The sequence below is a fragment of the Dermacentor variabilis genome, unplaced genomic scaffold (genome assembly GCF_050947875.1).
Source record: "Dermacentor variabilis isolate Ectoservices unplaced genomic scaffold, ASM5094787v1 scaffold_15, whole genome shotgun sequence".
Classification (NCBI taxonomy): Eukaryota; Metazoa; Arthropoda; class Arachnida; order Ixodida; family Ixodidae; genus Dermacentor; species Dermacentor variabilis.
Window position 1 is genome coordinate 4,278,690 of NW_027460313.1, and position 24,112 is coordinate 4,302,801.

Here is a 24,112-nt window from a genome sequence, read left to right on the forward strand (position 1 = left end):
CAACAGCCGGCCGTGATATTGTAGTACAGCACGATTACGCCTGCTTCGCGGATCAAAGAAATAATAAGGTTTTATTAGCATTATGGTCGTTCAGATTCAGACCCAAATGAAATACCATCCTGGAATTTTCTATTCACGTTCCAGGTCGCCAGATCATGAAAGAATTTGACTTGTTGCTGACACCCAGAGGCTACAGCAACAGTTACGACCCGGAGTTGAATGCCGGTATCGGCAATGTATTCGCCGCGGCTTCGTACCGATACGGACACTCCTTGGTGCAGGTGAGTGGCTGGTCGCCCAACTGGATTGACAGAACCCGTGGTAATGTGTTGAACTGTGCGACTTAAAAAAATGCATTTGATGGAACTTTTGGCAAGGATATGCCCACTTTATGAGTGACCTATGCTGTATTGTTATTTTTTTTTCACCATGTTCATTTCATTTTTTCGCTCCTTGCTTCAGGCTGTGGTTTCATTGACATCAGTTTTTCTGCGGCCAGTCTGTATGCAAGCTAGAACCGCCAACTAGCCTGTCTTGTTGCCGTAGAAGCAACACAATACAGCCAAGCACAAAGCATTCAACTCGCTTGAACATTTCATCGAAGATATAGATAAAGAGAGACAGAAGTCAGAAAGGAAAATCTGTTTTGCTACCCGCTGCGGAAGCGGGGAGAGATCGACGGCATAGGTCTACTAAGTGCGTACTAACCGTGTTCGCCTTCAAATCAAAGAGGCTGTTGCACATAAAAATCTGTATCCTAAGAGCTCAGTTTAGGCAGATTTGCTTGCTAAAATGTATTGCAAGAATGCACATGCACACCATACAGACACTGCCGGCTTGGACCTTCGTCGTCCCATACGTAGTGGCCGTGGCAGGATGGCTAGGTCAGTGACTGGCAGTGTGGGGTTTCCGCAACGAAACACCGCGTTCCTCGAATCGCGCAAACATGCCCCCACGTGTTAGAACGCCGGCTGTGGAGCTCTAGCGAAACGCTAATCGCACTGAAGCAGGGCTGGCCCACAAAACGCGCCAAGACCTGTCCGGCCGTCGGTCCTGTGCGTGTGGCGCAAGCTGCAGCTCAACGCCCGAGACACCCAGACGTGGCGCTACGGCGACAGGAATGCCGAGGCTAAGCGACAGCATCGACAAAGGCCTGCAGTTAAAGAGCACGAAGCGGATGCACAGATGGTTCCCCCGTTGTATGCCGCAATGCGGGAACGCGATGTCGACACAACGCGAAAAACAGCGACTATGGACCCTGCAGTTCTAATCGATGAGGCTCGCGGTCATAGTGTTCTCTCTTTTCATGCGTTTGCATACGCCACACCACGCTTGCTTACTTAGTCCGCTTGTGTTTACCGCCATTCACACTACCACTGCAGCCACGAGCTTTACGCCTTGTGCATATTCTGGCATGTTGCCATCGCATTCAGTGCTTCGCTCTTAATGCGAAACTGTGATTTTTCAAATAAATAAATCAATAAAATTGTCCAGTGATCGGATTCGAACAGCGAACCTTTAATGCAACAAAGCCCGATAATGTAACCATTTAGGCTATTGACTCTCTTTCTCCCAACAGCGTGTTTCAAAAACCAAAACATCATAAACCTCATTTGGCGTGAAAAATCAAGGCAATTATTTAAAGTTAAGTTACACGTCATGATAGTGAAATGTTGGCTGATCCCGAAAATATTGCAGTCTAAAATGTAAGTGGGTCCCGAAGATACCGCAGTCTAATATTGTGCGCCGATCCCGAAGTTCCCGATCCCAACCCTTTCACGCGAGGGGCTGGCGCAATTAAGTGCGGGACGCTGTGACTGCACCCAAGCTCACTCAGGAAGACTTTCTCTTTCATCAACTTCAACTAGAGGGTGAACGGTATTCGAACCCATTTAATATTAATTTTATTACAGCGACGCTGTTTATGGCTAGGGTTCCATGTCTTTTTTCTTCTGCGTATGGAAAAACCGTGTGCCGGTCCCGAAGAATGGGCAATGCCGCGCCGATCCGCGGCGGAGGTGAAGCAGGCTTCAAGCAATTTGCCAACTTGCAAAAATTAGTTTTAAAATTTGGACGATGCTTAAGCTTCGTCTTTAAGAGTGGAACGCGATAGCAAAAACTCCTTACTTTTCATGCTTCCCGGCAACTACTGCTTGTGTAACTTAACGTTTACCGGGAAACGCTGGCTGCGAACGTTATGCGCGAAGGCAAGCTTTCTGGTAGAAACGCGGCCTCTTGCGTGGGTCGATCTCTTGTTATTGTTTCGCACTTTTAACTCTGAGAAGAGCTAAGATAACGGGAATGCGCTGCGGGTGTTTTCCTTGTTTTTTTCATTACATTTGTTTGTGGGCTGCCGTTCTCAAAATTCCGAGGAATACTTTGCAAATAATGAAAGACAAGGTATGAGCAACTTTGGTGGTAGAGAAGTTAGGTATGCGTGGTTCGGAATTTGTTTCGAAGTTCTTTTTGACAAAGCAACGTCCGGCGCTGGACGCAGGATTTTCTGCGACACGGGCTTATTAACGCTGTCGCGTTAATATCTTGGGTCCACATAAAGCCCGTAACAGATATTAAGCTGATACGAATAGATACCACACTTTGAGCCGTGTCGGCCATGTCTACACTCTTGAACAAATTTACACCCCTTGAGTCGTATCTTGCCGCACAACAATAATCGTAATCTGTCTTGTCCGCATTTGCTTTCTTCAACGGTGCGAGCCCGGCTCTTTCAAGACACGAACGGCGTGCGCGTTATCAGCACGACGGAGCATTCTCAACAGAAAAGTAGCGAGGGCAGCGTTTTCAACAAAGGAAACGCGATTAAGGCAAAAGGCGACTATTGTTGTGTGGCAAATATACACCCCAAAGGGCGTACATTTGTCTAAGAGTGTACCTTCGCACCGCCCTCTCTTTGTCGACATTCGAAGCGCTTGCGTATCTACTTTCCTTCCGCTCTTCCGTGGTGGCGGCCCTGTCGAAACGTCACGCGTGTCTAGTTTCCTTCGGCTCCTCAGGGCGGCGTCCCCGTCGTCCCCGCCAATGTATACATGATGTCCTAGCTAAATGTAGCCAGAGTTTAAAAATATGCGAATGCCACGTAGCTGGACAGAACCGAGGTAATGTTGTTTCCCGTCACTTGGAGGTACTCAGGTTATTTTTTTTTCATTATAACTAATTATATATATTGTCATGATTAATTAATCAACTTCTCAAATATTCTAATCAGATGAAAAGTGTCAATGATGAAATTGTAGAACATGAAAAACTATCGATACAGCTTTCTGTTGCTCAATACGTTCTATATAAAGGGTTTTTCCGTGCATGAAAGAAGCTTACGAATACACGGAAAGTGCCTCGAGCGGCGAGTCGCACGGCAATTTTGCGTGCGTTTGCGGGCTTCTTTCACGCTCCGAAAAATACTTTTATGTAGCACGTATTGAGCAACAGAAAGCTATATAGAGAGTTTGTCATGTCGCTCTACAATTTTCTCATTGACACTTTTTATCTGAATATAATATTTCAGAATTTGAATAAATGATTAGGACTAATTATCTAATTACGCGGAATAACAAAATAATTTGTGTGCCTCCAAGCGACGGCAAACAACATTACATTGGTTCTGTTTAGCTACGCGGCATTCGCATATTTTGAAATTCTGGGTAAAGGTAGCTGGGGCACCCTGTATCAAAATAACGGCAAATGAGTCAGCACCTTTGCCCAAATTTTGTGTCATCTGTGTGTCGTGTGCTAAACAGCTTCGCTGGTCATCTTCTTCACAGAGTGGAGTGCCTCATGATTTTATTATTATTATTATTATTATTACTAATACTACTACTACTTGAAAAAAGGTAGCCGTATCTGTCATATCATGACCAAACATTTTTCTTCAACTTTCATTTCAATCAGAACATAATGCTCGGTTTTCTTCAGTTTCCACCAGCTAAAGACAATGGCCCAAAGTGACAAGCCGCAATAACAAATGGCTGCCGTCGAAACTGTGACACTGCAGCCGGAAGAGGCATCGCATGTACCGCAAAGAATTATTCGCGGCTTCCATTCAAAGACAACACGTTGACAAAACCTGTTCAAGATGTTGTGACAGCTGCAAGCCCGTTGGCAACAGAGCTCTGCAATTCAGGAGTAATGAGAATGCGTATTTCGTGTCTGTGAGGCAAGCTACATGTTACTTTTACAAACTGCCGGGATGGAACTACTGTTTTGAATTGGTTGCGTATCCATGCTTGCATGCCGTTTTTTTTTTCTTGAAGCGAAGCTGTCAGCCTCTAGTTGGTCAGGTTTTTTCGTGTCCGTAAGCAAAGAAAAAAAAATGAAGCTAGAAAAGCATATCTCCTTTGCGATCAGGCCATACAACACACAGCTCAGTATTCATTTAAATAAAGAAAACCACAAAACAAGTGTCAAAACTGCATGAGGGATGACAAGGCGCCTGTGAACAATGCGAGGCACGTTCCTTCTCCCCGTGTGTGTTTTCCGGTAAAGATTACGGTGCATAAGCAGCTCCGGTAGGAAAGGAGCAACAGTAGCATACGAATCAGTGAGTGACGTCAGCAAACTCCATATGTAAAAGGGAGACCTGCCTAGCAACTCATTCAGTTCATTGCAAGACCGCTATGGGGAGACCACGCAAAGTTAAGACTCCCGAATAGCAGCGTGAATTCGATGAGCATCGAAGAGCACAAAATCGTAATGGTGAACAACGGTGTCGTACTAAGACTAGGCAGAACTATAAAGCATTTCATATCCCCATCAACGGCATTTGAGTGGTTTTCTAACATCCTCGCTGGGCATCCACTTTGCAGGGTGGGAACGGCGAGTCAATTCTTTTTTTTTTTTGCTGCTTGAATATTTCGTGTTTACGCTACCGAAAAGCAGAGTACGCAGATCGATCATGCGAAAATTTCGCATACATAAGCAGAATGACTCCTTCCCGTCATTAGAATGCTAGTGTACGCTCAATGAAATTGTATTACGCCGTTCACCGGATCAGAAATTGTCACAGCCGTAGCAATCGCTCTTTGAGCAAGCGTCCGCAATTTCATTTACATACCGGGAATTAAGAATGCTCAACGACATTTTCGTGGTTTTCTTTAAAGCCTGAACAGCGATTAGGTGAGCCACAGGGATGGAAGAACGGCCAAAAACAACGACTAGTACGTACCACTTCGAACGTTATTGAGAATGGGCGTGTAAATATTTGTTTTTGGCTGCGCTACACATACATATTCTTTCATGCCATCTATACAACACTTTAAAGGTATGAATCTGACATAAATCACGCAGCTACGACCACAGAATCGTCCCGATGTTGTTACGCTGTTCTGTGTCGCAGAGTGTGTCATGCAGTTGTAAAAACGCTCAAAGATTGTGTCACTCTAAGCACGAAAAAAGAAGTGTGTCCTTCTATGTGCTTTGAAGGTGTGAAAGTGAAGGTGTGAGCAAACATGAATGTGACGACACTGTGTCAAGCTTGCGGGCACGGGGCGCATGATATTCTTCTATCGGTACAGTCCATACCGAGGGGAGAAGTAAGGCTCGTATTGAGCAGGTAAATCAGAAAATGCAAGAACTGAAAGCTCAGTGAAGAGCAGTTGTGAGAGTTTGTTTCTCTATGGAATGGGTCCGTTGACTTGCAGCTTGGCACGGTTGACTAAAATAAAAAGGAATAATGGTATCGGAAAAAGCATTCCCACATGAGGGTACTAGAGCGAACGTCGCTCCCCAATCTGCGAAGTTGGCCCCGTAAGTGCTATGGCAGAAGCTTTGCCAGTTACTGCCTCTGCTGATGACTCAATCTTTTAAACCGCTAACTGGGTCTCAGCATACTGACGACTGCATCTTTCAAGCATCTAACCAGCTAACTAGGCATTTGCGGTCGCATGATGCTCGCCAAAATAGAGGGCTTGAGTGCTTGTCATCTTCATCTGCTATATCCGTCTTTTTCTTCAACAACGCCGGTGTTATAGCGCAAGAAAACGTCGCCTACCCCTCGAAATAAAGACTAGAACAGCTGGAAGGGCGACGGGGGGGGACGGGGGTCGTCGACGCTTTGCTCGAAACTGAAACGCCTCCATTTTTTCGCGATCGGCAATGGCAGGAAACACATCGTGATTTAATGCGAAAACTGCTCCGGCGCTGTCTTTTAATGTGTGTCTTCTAGAGCGCACACAACTATTTAACTTGCGTCTAGACTCAAAGCGCTACCGCACTCGCAGTGCGATTATTAAATAGACCAGCCAGATAGTAGCTTTATTTTCCTTAGTCAAGGCTTCAAAATTGCCCGAAAGCGTCCTTACGTCACGAACGTTCTCCTACTAAGGTAATAAAAGTATTTTTAGAAATGGGCTCAGTAATTTAACGGAAAATATCAAAAAGAGACAAATCATGCGATGATAATGGTGAGTCACCATAAGCCTATTAGGAATGAAATGTGTGTAGCTCTCGTTGTCGGCAACCTTCAAGTGACCTTGAGCCAAAAGCGAAAGCCGTCATCCGGGCACTCAAACAAGAACACTTGGGAAATGAGATCATAGGGGAGGTTGCGAGAACAAAACCAGATCATCCTGACAACCAGTCAAAACTTAAGAAAATGTGCGGTCTCTGGCACCCAACCCTTTGTACACGACCGCGTTACATACGCTAGTTACAGCCCAAAGAAGTTTTAAAAAAAATATTGCTGCCGAGTTTTTCCTAACGTTTGCCAACAATATCACTCAAGCGGTAACAAGCGACGTTCAAAAGGCAGATGCACGGCACCATAAACTTGATTGTAATCTTTTGACACTGAGACAGGGCTGCTTCTGTTTTTTTGAACGCCAGTGCTCCGTGAGATCCGCGGCATGGGTTTTGCGTCGCCTCGAGAGATGATGTGACGTTGCGTGACCAATCTCTCAGGCGCTTTTCTTCTAGCTGGGCAGTGTGCTCTGTCATCCTGACGTCTTTCGTTGCCTGTCATGCCGCCTTCAGCCGGTTTGTTTTTCTTGTAGTTGCGCAGCGTCCACATAGACCAGCGCACAGTATGACGTCGTGGGGTAGGGTGCGGTGTGGTGCGCTGGAGTGTGGTGGAGTGTGCCGTAGCGAACATGCACTACAACCATTTAAAGTTTGTGGCTAATATTATCTACAACCAATCTGCTTCGCCGGTTTCCATTTCATACTTTCATCTACTTTCGATTACGGAAGAAGCTGCAATTTTTTTGTGTGTCCACTGCAGGACGCAGGCCTCTCCAAGCGATCTCCATTTACACGTCTTGAGCAAGCTGATTTCAACTTACGCCTGCAAATTTCCTCATTTCATCACGCCACCTCATTTTCTGCAGTCCTCGAATGCGCTTCCCTAACGTTGGCCCACATTCTATAACTGTAATGGTCCACCGATTATCTGCCTTTCGCATTTAAGGCGAATGCTTTCCTAAGAATCTTTGGCCTCTTTAATGCGATCCTTCCGTTGTTCCCGTAGCTCCGATATCTGATCTGAAGCGCTGGAATACGGATGCAATCTGAGCTGTGTCCTTACTTTGTTTATGTTGAGTCGCTGGAGTGCGATCTCGTTCGTTATCCATGGATGACGCGCATGTTGTAATTTAAGTTTGTGTGAAACAAAGTTTTTTGCACAGGTAAATAAAAGATTCTTAAAAAACGCCGCATATATTCAACAGAATATTCATCATATTCATGTAATGAGGTGAACAAGGAGAGAGAGAGAGAGAGATAGCAAAGAGAAGAAAGGCAGGGAGGTCAACCAGACGAGCGTCCGGTTTGCTACCCTACACTGGGCGAAGGGAAAGGGGAACACAAAGAGGAAAGCGGGATAAAGGGAACACTGTGTCTGCACGAAGGAAAGCGCCTTGAAATCAGTCAAGTCCAATCAAGTGCTCCGCCGATACCTTAGGCTGTCGTCATTATGTTGTAACTCGGTGCTTTCCCACAGCTGGTGATGCGCGTTGAAGTCGCCAGTGAAGACCAAGGAGTCGGTGGGCGTCAACACTACGTTGCAGTACGTGGCAGTATATTGTTGAGGTAAACCCCAGCCTTTTTGACTTCAGTGCGAATAGAATGCTGCGGGTGAACTATGATGCCTACTCCAGACTTGCAAGCACTGAATTGAGAGCATCCAACACAAGCATTGGACTGCGCGCTGGCGGAGTGGCAGGTAATTCAAGAGCATTCGAAAAGTATTCATGAGAGACCGGAGTATCATAACCACTCACAGATCTTCGGGCAATTTGTCAGGAACCCGCGCTGTGGACTTCACAGCGGTGCGCAGCTGTATCACTTGATGTGGCTCGAGCTCCGGCTGTGGCATCGACTGTGGCATCGACTGTGGCATCGACTGTGGCATCGGCTGTGGCTTCGGTTGTGGCTTCGGTTGGGACTTCTGCTGTTCTGGCTTTGGCTATTGCCTTAGCACTGCGGACCAAGTTGTATTATTCTCCACCATGACCTTGTACGATTTAGAATGACTTGCGCCAGGCCTAGGGGGTAGAGGAGCAGGTGTTGTCCGGTGGGGCCTACTCTTCACAGAGGCATCAGCGTTCTTTAAAGTCCGACGGCGTGGGGCGCGTCGCTTTCTACCCGCCGCAACAGGTCCATGACGAGATGAATGGTCTTTCGCCACCAGCTTCAAGATCGCCTTTTCCTTCTTTATTTTGGGGCAGTCTTTCGAGAAAGCATCATGGGGCCCAAGGCAATTTATGCATTTGAGAACCATGGCCGCACATGAGTCTGCAGCGGGGGCTCTCTGCAGCGTGAGAAAACTCTCATGTTCTAACGCACGGCACTCACATGTCCCATCCTCATGCAATTGCGGCATTGGAGTGGTGTTGGGGTGAATGGTCGCACAGGGTGCCTTAGCGGCCCACCTTGACGTGCGAAGGGAGAGTCTCCCCTTGAAAATTATTTTCACACAGCGGGATGTGCCGAAGGAATACTCATGGGTTATGGCGACGCCATCAACGGCAGGGTTCACTCGAATCGGCAAAACAGCGCGGCAGATGGAGACGTCCATGTTGTACATGACACCAGTTATGGAACCATTGTTCAAGGGGATGTACGAGCGGAGCTTTACGCCACATAGTTCTGTAACTCAGCGCAGTCTCATGTGTGACGTCCATAGCCAACACATTTTTGTGAGTAGATATTAAAGTCTGTGACCTGATGTGGCGCCACCGCTTCAAGTTGCACCGATACAGAATGTCTGTTCAGTCGCCTAAGGTTATCGGCAGCGAGTTCTGGTACAAAGAGAATCGTACTGACTGCGGTATTATGTGTTGGTCCTACCATTATGTGTTGCTCGAAGACATGGATGTCCTGGTGGTGTGTCTCCGTTTCGCCTTGCGGCTCCGCACAAGCTCGAAGGCGTCATCTGAAAAGTCCGCATTGCTGAGCGAGGAAACGATGGTGTCATCGCCGCGGGTGTCGCTCTGGAGGCCGGTCCACTTCCTAGACGCAGCCGACGCTGAAATTGCCATTCGGGGCAGAGGCACGGGGACGTCAGCTTGCATCCTCGCCACGAACCGTGCCGGTTCTCCAGAGATGCACGCAGAAATAAGGAGAAAACAACTGAGCTATAGAGATAGCGTCCTGGCTCCAATGTATCCAATATATGCACTAGCACGCGAGAACACAGGAACAATACATTCTTTTTGTGCCAGCCTCGATCCGAATTTTACTTCCAGGATTAAGCGCAGCACTTTATGGTCCGAGATTCCTTTGAATATATCAAAGCTCGGGTCGCGCTCAAGTTGCTTATAACAAAAAGATTCCAAACTGTCTGGCCGTCATTTTGTATTTGTTGAGGTGCTTTTATTAGCTGTGTTAAGCCATGCAACAAAACAATGTCCATAAATCGTTCAGCGGAACTAGAAAGTGGTTCAGGAAAATGACCATGCCAGTTCACTGATGGCCTGTTAAAGTCACCAGTTTGCACAAGAATACACGTGCGGTTCTTGTACAAGAATTTGGTCAGCGCTTCGAAAAATTTGCTGTCACTGTTAGGGGGGCGGTAACATCCGACAAGTACCAAATGTAATTCATCAAAGTAAATTTTCGCCAAAACGCATTCTACGTCGGCAATATCCGGTAGTCTTGTAACGCCTAACGACTCCAAGTACAATAAAGTGACGACGACGACGACGCCGGAGTCCCTGTCGTTGCGGTAAATAGGATAGCTATGCTGTACGACTTCTGAGTAACTTATATCGCCATGCGGCCATATTTCTGTAACGACTATTACATGGGATTAATGGGCAATAACTACACTTTTCAAATCAGCTATTTTCGTTTTTATACTTCAGGCGCTTAGGTTAAGACATCGGAAATTGTTTTGGCCGCCATTGGTTCATCGCGTCCCCCCCCCTCCCCCCGTATCTGCACGACGCTGACGATCCACCATCTGCTTGTTTCCGCGTTGCTGATTGCTCGGTGCTCGTATCTTCCTCGCTTTGTCCCAGTCATATAATTGAGCACCAATTTTTATTTTATCGTAGACCAGCTTTACTTTTGTTTCGTCTTTCCTCGTGTCAATCGTGCTATCTCAAAGACACTTCCGAACTTCCCAAGCGGCTGCCGAGAAATCTTCCGGGACAGAGACGCTCTTTCCCTTTCATCTGTAGCAGTTTCCCAGAACAGCAACTGTCTCAGGATCGTCAAACAGTTTTCAGGTTACGCGCAGTGATGTTTTAGTATGCATTGGCCAATTGTATGAATACGCTCCACAGATGATACCTTCACTGCTAGCGTATTTCGAAATAAGCCATCGATCACGGTCTCTGAAAGTAATTATGGCATTTGTCCAGCTGGCTACAATAAAACTTATTCAATCAAATAAAAGTTATTCGATTAAACAATCTAGCCGGCTGCGAAACGCCTAACACAAGATTATTCCGCCTGCTCATATCATCAAGCTCACTCAATTTTTTTCTCTAACTGTTCCACAGTGCGTTCCAATTTCACAATTTTGGCTTAGAGATCTTTAGCAATTGCCACTGATTCTTCAACATTCTTAAGCTTATTCTCTAGCTTCTCTAGTTTTTTATGCGTCGTTCTTTGTCCGTCAAGAAGTTGACGCAGCATCTTTTCCGCTTCAGGCCCTAGACCTTATTCCACGTCACCACAGAGCATTAAAAGACACAACGCGACATATTTCACGTAACAGAACAAAGCCAAAAGCGACGGGGGCAAGTTAGCTTGGTCAGGCTTCGGTCGCTAGATTTTATGGATCAGTGATTGAAAATTAACTTCGTGAATTTTTATGCAATACTGAAAGCAAGCTATTGGGCCCATAATTCTTCATTCTTTAACGTCTGCTTTAGCGTGAATTAGCTTAATGTTGGCATTTTTACAGCTGTCTGGTACACTTGAAGTCGTGAGGCAATGCATATAAATGGCGAGAGTAATACACGCTATTCATGGTACGATAAACGGATAATGCGGTGCTCTCTACATTGCGGCATTAAAAGCAGGTATTAAAAGAGAATAATGAGAGAATAATGAGAATAATAATAATAATAATGATAATAATGATAATAATAATAATAATAATGAGAATAATGAGAATAAAGAGAATAATGCCGCGGTGGCGTAGAGGCAGAACACCCGCCTCGCGTGCAAGATGTCCGTGGTTCGAATCCCGGTGCCGGCAATTTTCCACAGGATTAAAAAAAAAAAGAATCCGCGTGTTGATAAAATTGCACAAACAGGCCTGGAGTGTGGCCTGATCCCGGTGACCAGAACCGGTACTCCCTCACCAGAGCAGGATTGGCCACCCTGGTGCAGTACTTGGCCACAACCTCCTATGAACACAACAATCAAACGCCGGCCCTCAGTCCCCAGCAGCTGCGAAGCAACTGACCACGGCGGCGGTCAGACCTGCGACGCAGCAGAGGGTGCTAAGAATCACTGGCTCCGGACAGGCCGCCATTGGAATATGAACCTGGCAACGTTTAACGCTAGAACGTTATCTAGTGAGGCGAGTCTAGCAGTGCTATTGGAGGAATTAGAGGGCACTAAATGGGATATAATAGGGCTCAGTGAAGTTAGGAGGCCGAAAGAAGCATATACAGTGCTAAATAGCGGGCACGTCCTGTGCTACCGGGGCTTAGCGGATAGAAGAGAACTAGGAGTCGGATTCCTGATTAATAAGAATATAGCTGGTAACATACAGGAATTCTATAGCATTAACGAGAGGGTGGCAGGTCTTGTTGTGAAACTTTATAAGAGGTACAAAATGAAGATTGTACAGGTCTACGCCCCTACATCGAGTCATGATGACCAGGAAGTCGAAAGCTTCTATGAAGACGTGGAATCGGCGGTGGGGAGAGTGAAAACCAAATACACTATACTAATGGGCGACTTTAATGCCAAGGTAGGCAAGAAGCAGGCTGGAGACAAGGCAGTGGGGGAATATGGCATAGGCACTAGGAATAGCAGGGGAGAGTTATTAGTAGAGTTTGCGGAACAGAATAATATGAGGATAATGAATACCTTCTTCCGCAAGCGGGATAGCCGAAAGTGGACGTGGAGGAGCCCGAACGGCGAGACTAGAAATGAAATAGACCTCATACTCTGCGCTAACCCTGGCATCATACAAGATGTGGACGTGCTCGGCAAGGTGCGCTGCAGTGACCACAGGATGGTAAGAACTCGAATTAGCCTAGACCTGAGGAGGGAACGGAAGAAACTGGTACATAAGAAGCCGAGCAATGAGTTAGCGGTAAGAGGGAAAATAGAGGAATTCCAGATCAAGCTACAGAACAGGTATTCAGCTTTAACTCAGGAAGAGGACCTTAGTGTTGAAGCAATGAACGACGATCTTGTGGGCATCATTAAGGAGTGTGCAATGGAAGTCGGTGGTAACTCCGTTAGGCAGGATACCAGCAAACTCTCGCAGGAGACGAAAGATCTGATCAAGAAACGCCAATGTATGAAAGCATCTAACCCTACAGCTAGAATAGAACTGGCAGAACTTTCGAAGTTAATCAACAAGCGTAAGACAGCTGACATAAGGAAGTATAATATGGATAGAATTGAACATGCTCTCAGGAGCGGAGGAAGCCTAAAAACAGTGAAGAAGAAACTTGGAATTGGCAAGAATCAGATGTATCCGTTAAGAGACAAAGCCGGCAATATCATTACTAATATGGATGAGATAGTTCAAGTGGCTGAGGAGTTCTATAGAGATTTATACAGTACCAGTGGCACGCCCGACGATAATGGAAGAGAAAATAGTCTAGAGGAATTCGAAATCCCGAAGGTAACGCCGGAAGAAGTAAAGAAAGCCTTAGGAGATATGCAAAGGGGGAAGGCAGCTGGGGAGGATCAGGTAACAGCAGATTTGTTGAAGGATGGTGGACAGATTGTTCTAGAGAAACTGGCCACCCTGTATACGCAATGCCTCATGACCTCGAGCGTACCGGAATCTTGGAAGAACGCTAACCTAATCCTAATCCATAAGAAAGGGGACGCCAAAGACTTGAAAAATTATAGACCGATCAGCTTACTGTTCGTTGCCTACAAAGTATTTACTAAGGTAATTGCAAATAGAATCAGGAACACCTTAGACTTCTGTCAACCAAAGGACCAGGCAGGATTCCGTAAAGGCTACTCAACAATAGACCATATTCACACTATCAATCAAGTGATAGAGAAATGTGCAGAATATAAGCAACCGTTGTATATAGCTTTCATTGATTACGAGAAAGCGTTTGATTCAGTCGAAACCTCAGCAGTCATGGAGGCATTACGGAATCAGGGTGTAGATGAGCCATATGTAAAAATACTGGAAGATATCTATAGCGGCTCCACAGCCACCGTAGTCCTCCATAAAGCAAGCAACAAAATCCCAATAAAGAAAGGCGTCAGGCAGGGAGACACGATATCTCCAATGCTATTCACAGCGTGTTTACAGGAGGTATTCAGAGACCTGGATTGGGAAGAATTGGGGATAAAAGTTAATGGAGAATACCTTAGTAACTTGCGATTCGCTGATGATATTGCCTTGCTTAGTAACTCAGGGGACCAATTGCAATGCATGCTCACTGACCTGGAGAGGCAAAGCAGAAGAGTGGGTCTAAAAATTAATATGCAGAAAACTAAAGTAATCCTTAACAGTCTCGGGAGAGAACAGCAATTTACAATAGGCAGCGAGGCACTGGAAGTCGTAAGAGAATACATCTACTTAGGGCAGGTAGTGACGGCGGATCCGGATCATGAGACGGAAATAATCAGAAGAATAAGAATGGGCTGGAGTGCGTTTGGCAGGCATTCCCAAATCATGAACAGCAGGTTGCCGTTATCCCTCAAGAGAAAAGTATATAATAGCTGTGTCTTACCAGTACTGACCTACGGGGCAGAAACCTGGAGGCTTACGAAAAGGGTTCTACTCAAATTGAGGACGACACAACGAGCTATGGAAAGAAGAATGATAGGTGTAACGTTAAGGGATAAGAAAAGAGCAGATTGGGTGAGGGAACAAACACGAGTTAATGACATCTTAGTTGAAATCAAGAAAAAGAAATGGGCATGGGCAGGACATGTAATGAGGAGGAAAGATAACCGATGGTCATTAAGGGTTACGGACTGGATCCCAAGGGAAGGGAAGCGTAGCAGGGGGCGACAGAAAGTCAGGTGGGCGGATGAGATCAAGAAGTTTGCAGGGACGGCATGGCCACAATTAGTACATGACCGGGGTTGTTGGAGACGTATGGGAGAGGCCTTTGCCCTGCAGTGGGCGTAACCAGGCTGATGATGATGATGATGAAAAGAGAGGGATCTAAAAGGTGACGAAGAGAGTTCTTATCAGTATAGAAAATCTTCAGAGATTCTATGTGCCGCATTCTAGAAAGAAACTGGAGGTTTCAGTCCGCAAGGGCAGCTGACGGTGAAAAGTCTCGGTCGAAGCGACGGTAAACACAGCGAATCGCCTTCCTCTGGACCGATTCAATACAATTAATTTCACAATGTTTATATGGGTTTCATACGGAGGAAGCATATTCTAAAATTTGGCGAATCAGTGTTTTGCATGCTACTAAGTTAGTGTCCCTCAGAGCAGCAGACAAAGTGCGGCGTATGTAACCAGGTTTTTTTAACGCTTTACTACAGATGTTTGGACCAAGACAAGGTAGGTGTAAGAATGACGCCTAAATACTTGTATTGAAAAACTCGTGTTAGTGGTGCGCCGTTGCATATATACTCAAAACATACGGGCATGTATCTGTTAGTAAAAGACATTATAAATAATTTATCAAAATAGATGCACATTTCCCAGGTAGCACACCAGTCACAATATGAAGCAAAGGCATCTTTAAGGCTCTGATGAACAGCGAGTGTGTCAACTTGGCTGTATATTACACAATCATCTGCATAGAGGCGTTTTTTTTAAGTAACATGGTCTGGAAGGTCGTTAATAAACAATAAGAATACTAGAGGGCGAAGTACAGATTCCTGTGGGACCCCTGAGGTCACGTCGACTATAGACGAATCCGCAGAATCACAGCATATGGATTGGGAACGCAAAGAAAGGAAACTGGAAATCCAAGACACTAACTGAGAGTTATTTAGGATATTATGGAGTTTCAAAAGCAATTTAGAGTGTAGTACAGTGTAGAAAGCTTTGCTAAAGTCAATGAAAGTACTGTCAATCTGATTACCTAAGTCGATGCAATGGAAAAGGTCATGAGTGAACTCCATAAGTTGGGTTAAAGTACTAAAACCGCGCCTGAAGCCGTGCTGAAAGCTGTTCAAAAAGTTATTGTTTTCAAGGAACATTATTGTATGTTTATAGATTATGTGTTCTAGTATTTTATATGAGGTTGGAGTTAAAGAAATAGGCCTATAGTTGGATAAGAGCTGTCTGTCACCAGATTTACATAAAGGTAGTACTTTAGCTCTTTTCCAGGAAGAAGCCACAACGCCACTATTAAAGTACTTCTGACATATAATGAACATATATTTAGATATCCATAGCGAGAATCGTACTAAAAAGGATTTCGGAATTCCATCAGGGCCGGCTGGTTTTTTAGTATATAAGTTTAGTACGAGTTTCAACATACCTTCTAGGCTACTAATGTTGATATCATCAATTGCATAAGAATCGTTAGTTGTAAGTGTTGAAAAACTGGAATCATATGAGGCGAGCACTAACTGAAAATATGTATTAAACGCTTCTGAAATCTCTAATGGATCGTTAACAACACTATTGTTGATTTTAAAAGATGTGGAAGAAGAAGAGCCAGGAGATATGAAAGACCAGAATTTACGGGAGTTAGACTTGAGCAGTTTCGGCAACTGAACATTATAGAAGGAATTTTCGGCCGAGGTGGTTTTTTTCTGGAGTTCATTTTTTTACCTGAGCGTACAAAACGCATGCCTGAGGATTGTTCGAGCGTTTAGTGCGAAACCTGCCAGCACGTCGCGATAAGTGCAGGAGTTCTTGGTTCATCCAGGGAAGGTTATCTTTTTCTTAGTTTTCAAAGGAACAAATCGATCTATACATGATCGTACAATGCTTTCAAAACACGCCACGAGCGCATCAACGTCACTAGATAGTCGAAGTGCCAAAAATGCGTCGAAATTATTGGATAGTTCATCTATAATACGGACGTCATCAGCTCTGGAAAAGTCTCGAAACGTGGACAGCGTAAAACTTTGGCTATGGATCGGCCGGTTTACAGATAGAAAAACAGCGTTGTAATCCGAGATACCATCAATTATTTCGTACTTGTAAGCCGTCTTGGCAGAATCTGTGCTGAGAAAAATCAAATCCAGTACTGCGTCACCACGGGTGGGTCTGTGAATGACCTACTTTAAGCCGAGAGATAACGAGAATTGAACAAATTTCCTGTTGAATGCATTACCATGATCAAAATATGAGAGAGACGTCCAGTCGATTCCGGGAGCATTGAAATCACCCAGTAAGACAAAATTTGAGGAAGCTAAATTCTCTTGTAGTAAATTTGGTCCAGGTTGTCAAGAGTTTCCCATGAGCAATTAGGGGGAAGATAGAAAATGCATATGTTTAAGAATTGTTTACCGTAGTTAAGTCTACAGCAGGCTGAATCTATGTCTAGTGGACAGAAAAGGACTTTGAATTTGAAATCCGAGCGAAAAAGCAATGCAACACCACCTCCTCTTTGATTATCACGATCATTTCGCATGGTGATGTGACCTGGCGGTGTAAACTCCGAGTCATGAATACCCGCATTTAACCAAGTTTTGGTGACACCAATAATGTCAGGTGAATAGGACAGAACAAGGGCAAGAAAAAGAGGAAATTTATTAGCTATACTTCTAGCGTGGATGCTTATAATGGTAAGATATCTTTGGGTTATAGAAGGAGGTCAGCCCATTGCTGACTATGATGCGGAACCTGGTGTCTTAGAAAAGTTGCGACAATTAGAAATTTTTACAAGAGAGTTGGTGGAATCGCATGAGTTATACCGAATGTTGTGAATGAAAATGTGGTTAAATCTAATCAATAACGTAAGACCCATTGTTGCGATGCTGACTGGACGCCTCCCAAAGTTTTTTCCTACTACCACGAAGTCTGGGAAAAAAAGCCCTCAGAAAGCTTAAGTCCGGAATCCGTAAGCTTAAAAGCATTCATCAGCAAGGTAAGCTTGACATAAAAATCAAGCATTTTCAAAATTACCAGGCGCGGATGGTTTTCACGAGCTCTTCCAAAACGATGGAGGCGTTCGATGCGAGGACATTGAAATCCAAGACTCTGTTAAAATAATTCACATATTTTGGAAAGAAGGGAATCGTGAGTCTCATCAACAGTTTCTAATAAGCCATGCAAAATAATGTTGTTCCGCCTAGAGCGATTTTCTAGATCATCTATCTTTCCAGTCAACTTAGTGACTGTACGCTTCAATGCACCTATTTCGTTATGTAACTGACCATTTTCAGGCCGTGAAGCAGGGGTGTCCAATGCTTTTTCAACAGAAGAAATGTGCAATGCAATTGCCTCGAAGCGCATACCAACAGAACTTTTTATCTTTGCAATGTCGCGAGCCATGCCCTTATTGCTAGACAATATTTCAGTCAAAAGTTGTACAAGCACAGGATTACCGGACACCCGCCGTGGCTGCTCAGTGGCTATGGTGTTGGGCTGCTGAGCACGAGGTCGCGGGATGGCAACGTTGAAGGCGGTGCCTAGCGGAAGAGATGAGTGTATTGATGGCCCCCAACGATGACACACGTGGGCCACAGTGCAGACCTGTGCAGCTTCCTCGATCTCAGCCATGTGCCATTGCACCGGTGATGACGCAGTCAGCCGCGTGAAGGCAGCAGCAGCGACGACGGTTCCGAGGAAAAAACTAGCAAACTGCATAAGCAAGAAACAGCATTTAGGCGGCATTTCGTAGCTGTTGCCGAGCTACCCTCTATCTTCTAAATATCACCTTTTCAATGTATTTACCATGCATCGATTTTCTCTCGGGAAGTCTGGCTATGACACCGGGCGACATAATCCTGGAGAACGCAGGCGCGCAGCCGCAATTTCTGTATTGCCAGGCAATGTGCGACTGACAGTTTCCCCGGTGTAAACGGCTCGTGATTCCTTAACCTGATATCTACACAATGCCCGGTCCGTCCGATGTAAACGACGCCGCACGAAACAGGGAGATTGTAGGACACCTCCATGACACATCGAATTGCCTCTGACCTATAGGCTTCACTCCACAGCCTGTTTTCCTTTGTCCATTTTGGCTTTCGTTTTTTTCTCTTCCACGGGCGCCGATTCCGCCTAGCTCATTCGGAACAAAAAAAGAACACTTTTACAGCGTAAAGGGCAGCTATGCTTTTGTCCTTCAGTAATTGCGCAAACAGGCGACAATCTTGCCACTTTGTCGGTTTTTTCTCACTTGTTTTTCATTCTCGCTCCTGTTGTTTTTTTCCTTGCTCGAGCCCCCGAATTACCTTTCGCATGCTCTTGACACGACCTAATCTGGGGAACTCATGCATTTTAATGTTCCTTCTCGTCTGGAAACACTCTTTGCGTGTTCGGCGGTCCATAGCGCATTTCCAGATCGTATGGAAAATCCGCCTAATTCGAAATATTGCGATAAAGAAAAGTAATCTTATTATACTATGCACCCAACGCAGGAGAGTATTATCACCCATACATTACGCGTTATCTTTTTTTTTTCATGTTTAGAAAGAAAACAAAATATAAGGTCGAATTTACCTCTCGTTTCACAGCTGTCGCACCTGATGTAGTGGGTGTATGTGGGATGCGCTGTACACACCCTGCTGCAGCATTCATGCGATGCAGTCCTAAAAAAGTGCTTTTTCTTGGCAGGAATGTAATTTTTGGTTGCCTGAAGGCAGTATTTAGGGAAGAAATGCAGGAAATATGCGTAAACCAGCTGAACAAAGAAAAATAGTAATAGCATAGCAACTGCTTGTCACAATTGTTACTACCCTGTTAGAAACTGCAAGGATAGTAACTGTTACTACTGTTGCCTTTACTAACAGCAGTTATTAAATGTTGCTGCCCTTGCCTTTAATCACTACATTAGTAACTGTTACTACACTCGCTTTTGCTATGTTCAGTAACTAACAGCGTAATAGCGCACGTGACAAGCAGTTACTACCCTAAAGGTAGCAAATACTACTACCTTTTTTTTCTGAGTTACTAACGCAATATTCTTAGGCTAGGAGCCCGTGGTCATCTTGTGCTTCTTTCCTTGGCCGTTGCTTTTCGTGCCCCAAACGCCCGTACCCCAACCTAGAACTGAATAGGTGGCTTTCTGTGAATACTCAAACTTCTATACGCTTACCGCCTCCTAATTGTGGGTACAGTCAGCCAGCCTGGGAGTGATGGTTCTTACATATATTTACCTAAACATCGTCTCTCTCGTTTCACATCGCTTTGTAAAGTTATCATTTTAAACAAAGTACCATTTTATAAATGATTAAATAAGCACTATCAAAATTGTCCGATGACAGGATTCGAAAACACGACGTTTAAATACGAAGACCAATATTAAAACCACAACGCCATGGACACATACGTCGACAAATGGCACAGAATACCTTAATGAATTTCTCCGCAGGCAAGCGAGTACGTTGAGACACGCATAGCCGAGTTCCAATTTGGCCTTACCAGAGAGCTTGCGCGAGAAGGAACGCTGAAAAACGCCAGCAACCAGACAATGGCGTCTCCATCAACAGGCATATATATATATATATATATATATATAAAAAGCCAGAAGGGAGGGTATTAACCGAGGGGTCCGATTTTTTTATTAGTCATATCATAAAAAGCCAACAAACCCTGACACCAAGGACCACATAGGGCTAACTACTTGTGCTTCATAATTGAAATAAATAAACGATAAATTAATGGAAATGAAAGTGGATTCAGTTTCATCTATTACATCCATCCACCGTTTCATCCACTTTCATTTCCGTTAATTTATTGTTTCTTTATTTCATTTATTAAGCACAAGTAATTTCCCCTATGTTGTCCTTGGTGTCAGTGTTTGCTGGCTTATGATATGACTAATAAAAAAATCGGGCCCCTCGGTTAATCCCCTTCTTTCTCGTTTATTACATAACGAGGGTCTGGAATCCGGCAACATTGATGCCTTCAGGTAGCATGTGTGAGTTTATTGACCAGTCGCCTTCACCCAAAAAGATCACGTTCTTGTGACGCTTGTGACAGAAACGATGTTCTACGTCCGCCGCCACGGTCTGTGAGTGGTGGCGCTGGCTAACACTCCCAGGGTTCTACTAGGAAATATAAAGATACCCAAGAAAGTGGATGGGGAAATGGCGCCGCGGTGGCTGAATTGGTAGAGCATCGCATGCGAAATGCGAAGATTGTGCATTCGGTGCCCACCTGTGGCAAGTTGTTTTTTCATCCACTTTCATTTCCATTGATTTATCGTTTATTTATTTCATTTACTAAGCACAAGTAATTTCTCCTATGTTGTCCTTGGAGTCAGTGTTTGTTGGCTTCTTATGATATGACCAGTAAAAAATCGGGCCCCTCAGTTAATCCCCTTCCTTCTCGTTTGTTACATAACGAGCCACTCGAATCCGGCAAGATTGAAGCCTTCAGGTAGCATGTGTGGGTTTATTGACCAGTCGCCGTCAACCGAAAAGATCACGTTCTCGTGACGCCTCTGACAGAAAGGATGTTCTACGTCCGCCGCCACGGTCTGTGAGTGGTGGCGGTGGCTAACGCTCCCAGGGTTCTTCTAGAAAATATAAATACCCGAGAAAGTGGATGGGGAAACGGCGCTGCGGTAGCTCAATTGGTAGAGCATCGGACGCGAAATGCGAAGGTTGTAGGTTTGGTCCCCACCTGTAGCAAGTTCTTTTTTGTTCCACTTTCATTTCCATTATTTTTATCATTTCTTTATTTCATTTACTGAGCACAAGTAATTTCCCCTATGTTGCCCTCGCTGTCAGTGTTTGTTGGATTCTTGATATATATATATATATATATATATATATATATTCTGACGAAGGCCGTGCCACGGCCGAAACGTTAAAAACATTAAAGATGCAATTGTCGTAAGTGTGCGCCTTCGTTTATAAAACTACCTATGCATCGAACCTACAGAACTTCTCATTGAATTATATATATATATATATATATATATATATATATATATATATATATATATATATATATATATATATATATATATATATATATATATATATAAAGAGAGAGAGAGAGAGAAAGACAGAGAAAATACGACTATCGGTGCCGCAGCGTGGGTCCTCAGTCCAGGGATAGAGTGGCGAACACTACGCAACATGCTTGGTCGAGGAGGCTCAATTGAGTCTCCCAGGTCGTTCCGGGCTAGGATGGCTGCCCAAGACTGCCTAAAAGTGTGTTCTGTTAATAGGTTTTAATTTGACTTTGGGAGCGTTCTTTGCACTCCCATGTCATATGCGGCGAAGGTGCTCTCCCCACACACTAGAGGAACCGATTGGCATATCTTGCTGGCCAAATTGCATGCTACCGCCCCAGATGGGGGCATGCATTCGTCTGGATTTTTCTGTATAGCCGAACCTCTTCCACTGTTCATTGCGGAAGAAGCTTCTCAAGAGGACTCAGGCGAGCGTGTCGGCGGGCGAATTAGGCAAGAATAAAAAGTTGTAGAACAACATCTGTTTCATTTATCAAGCACAGGACTCGTGGTAAAAAAGAATTTACTGGGGAGATCGTCATCGTGTGCGTGGTATGCGTTGGAATGGCTTGTCTCTTAAGGCGCATCAGTATTAGTTGGAAACTTCGAGCATAGGCGTCATTAGCATATAATTACAAGAATGCTACGCACTATAGGACAGTTCCCCAGTGGAGACTTTCTTCCCTTGCTTAGACACTGCAACTGCTTAATTTTCGGAAAAAGTATGCATCTGTACTTGATCAAGTGGACAATTTCCTTCGTCAGGTTCACTAAAAACTAATATTTCGCGATGTTTCCAGTTACCAACTTGGACACACTAGACTGTAACGAGTTTTATATTAGGTAGTAAACAGGTAACAAAAAGTTGTTAACGGTTCAAGAAAGGTAGCAATCATTGCACTTACTAACTCTTTACATGCATCTACTAATTGTTTTACTAAAAATGTAGGTAGTAAACAGACCGCAAAAAGTTAGTAACGGTCCAAGAAAGTAACTACCACTGCAGTTACTTTTTTTCCGATAGTGAACGTATTCCTGTGATATTTTCTTTTCCAGGGCAACATTGATCTCATCAACGAGGATGGCTCGGTGCACAAGAGATTACCGCTGGCAACGCAATTCTTCAACCCGGCTGAACTTACGGAACCAGGAAACGTCGACCGATTTTACCGTGGTCTTATTACCCAACCGTCTCAGAGCTACGATGGCTTCATGAGCGATCAGGTATAGAGAATCGCCAGAATCACTGGAGAATCAATAGGACGACACTATAGAGGCAACGTAAAGGCGTGAACTTTTTCCGGATCTGAGAAATTTGCGACTCAGCCTTGAAAAAAAAGAGCAAATGGCAATGGCTCTTGATTGGTATTCCGGTTTATTTATAAGCAGGCGAAAAAATATGTTAATCACGGCGCACTCAGGAGATAAAGTCACTAAAAGGCTACGTTGCAGTTGCTTCAGAACAACGCTGGTGATCTGTATATATATGAGCCCTTTCTTCTTGTCGCTGGTCATAAACTCGTTTACATTTCAGAACCAGTTGTATCTCCTTTGTTGTCTCTCTTTACTGTAAGACAATTTAAATTAAAGTATAAATTATCTGTTCAGTGATACTGTTACTTTTCTTATCTGCGCTTTGCAAAAGTAGCATTCATACCATGAGAACCCGTCTTCAGACTCTGTACCACATACCTTGTGGGGCCTGCGTAGCTGGATTGCTTGCGTGTCCTGCGCGTTTCCCAGGGTGTTAACGATTTCATGTCTTTATCGTAGTTAACGTGGCAAAGAGCCAATATCACTTATTCATTTCGGCTCTCAATCGAAATACAGGGTGTCCCAGCTAATTTTAGCCAGAGTTTAAACATATGCAAATGCCGCGTATCCGGACAGAACAAAGGTAATGTTGTTCACCATCGCTTGGAGATACTCAAACTATTATTTTTTCATTCCGCCAAATTAGACAATTCGTCTTAATTAAGCTATCAACTTCTCAAATATTATAATTAGATAAGAATTGTCAGTGGTAAAATTGTAGAGCGACATTAAAAACTCCTGATACAGATTTCTGTTGCTCAATACGTGCTACATAAAACTGTTTTTCCGAGCGTGAAAGAACACGGCAAATGCACGCAAAATTGTCGCGCGTCTGGCCACTCGAGGCACTTTGCCTGTTTTCGCAAGCTTCTTTCACGCTCGGAAAAATACTTATATGTAGCACGTACTGAGGGAAAGAAAGCTGTATCGGGAATTTTTCATGTCACCATACAATTTTCGCATTGACATTTTCATCTAATTATAATATTTGAGAAGTTGAATAAATGATTAAGACTAATTATCTAGTTCGGCGGAATGAAAAAAAAAGAGAGTTTGAGTATCTCCAAGCGACGGCAAACACCATTACCTTTGTTCTGTCTGGCTACGTGGCATTCGCATATCTTTAAGCT

The 24,112-nt window shown here is 44.4% G+C and overlaps 1 protein-coding gene across 1 annotated transcript in view; it reads left to right on the top strand.

Moving 5' to 3' along the window:
- The window catches only part of LOC142567961 (salivary peroxidase/catechol oxidase-like), a 135,748-nt gene that overhangs the window by 58,888 nt on the left and 52,748 nt on the right, over nucleotides 1-24,112 (top strand). The window contains exons 12-13 of the mRNA XM_075678064.1: nucleotides 145-281; nucleotides 22,725-22,892. Of these exons, the coding sequence (XP_075534179.1) occupies nucleotides 145-281; nucleotides 22,725-22,892 (305 nt within the window). The remainder of the gene's footprint in view (nucleotides 1-144; nucleotides 282-22,724; nucleotides 22,893-24,112) is intronic.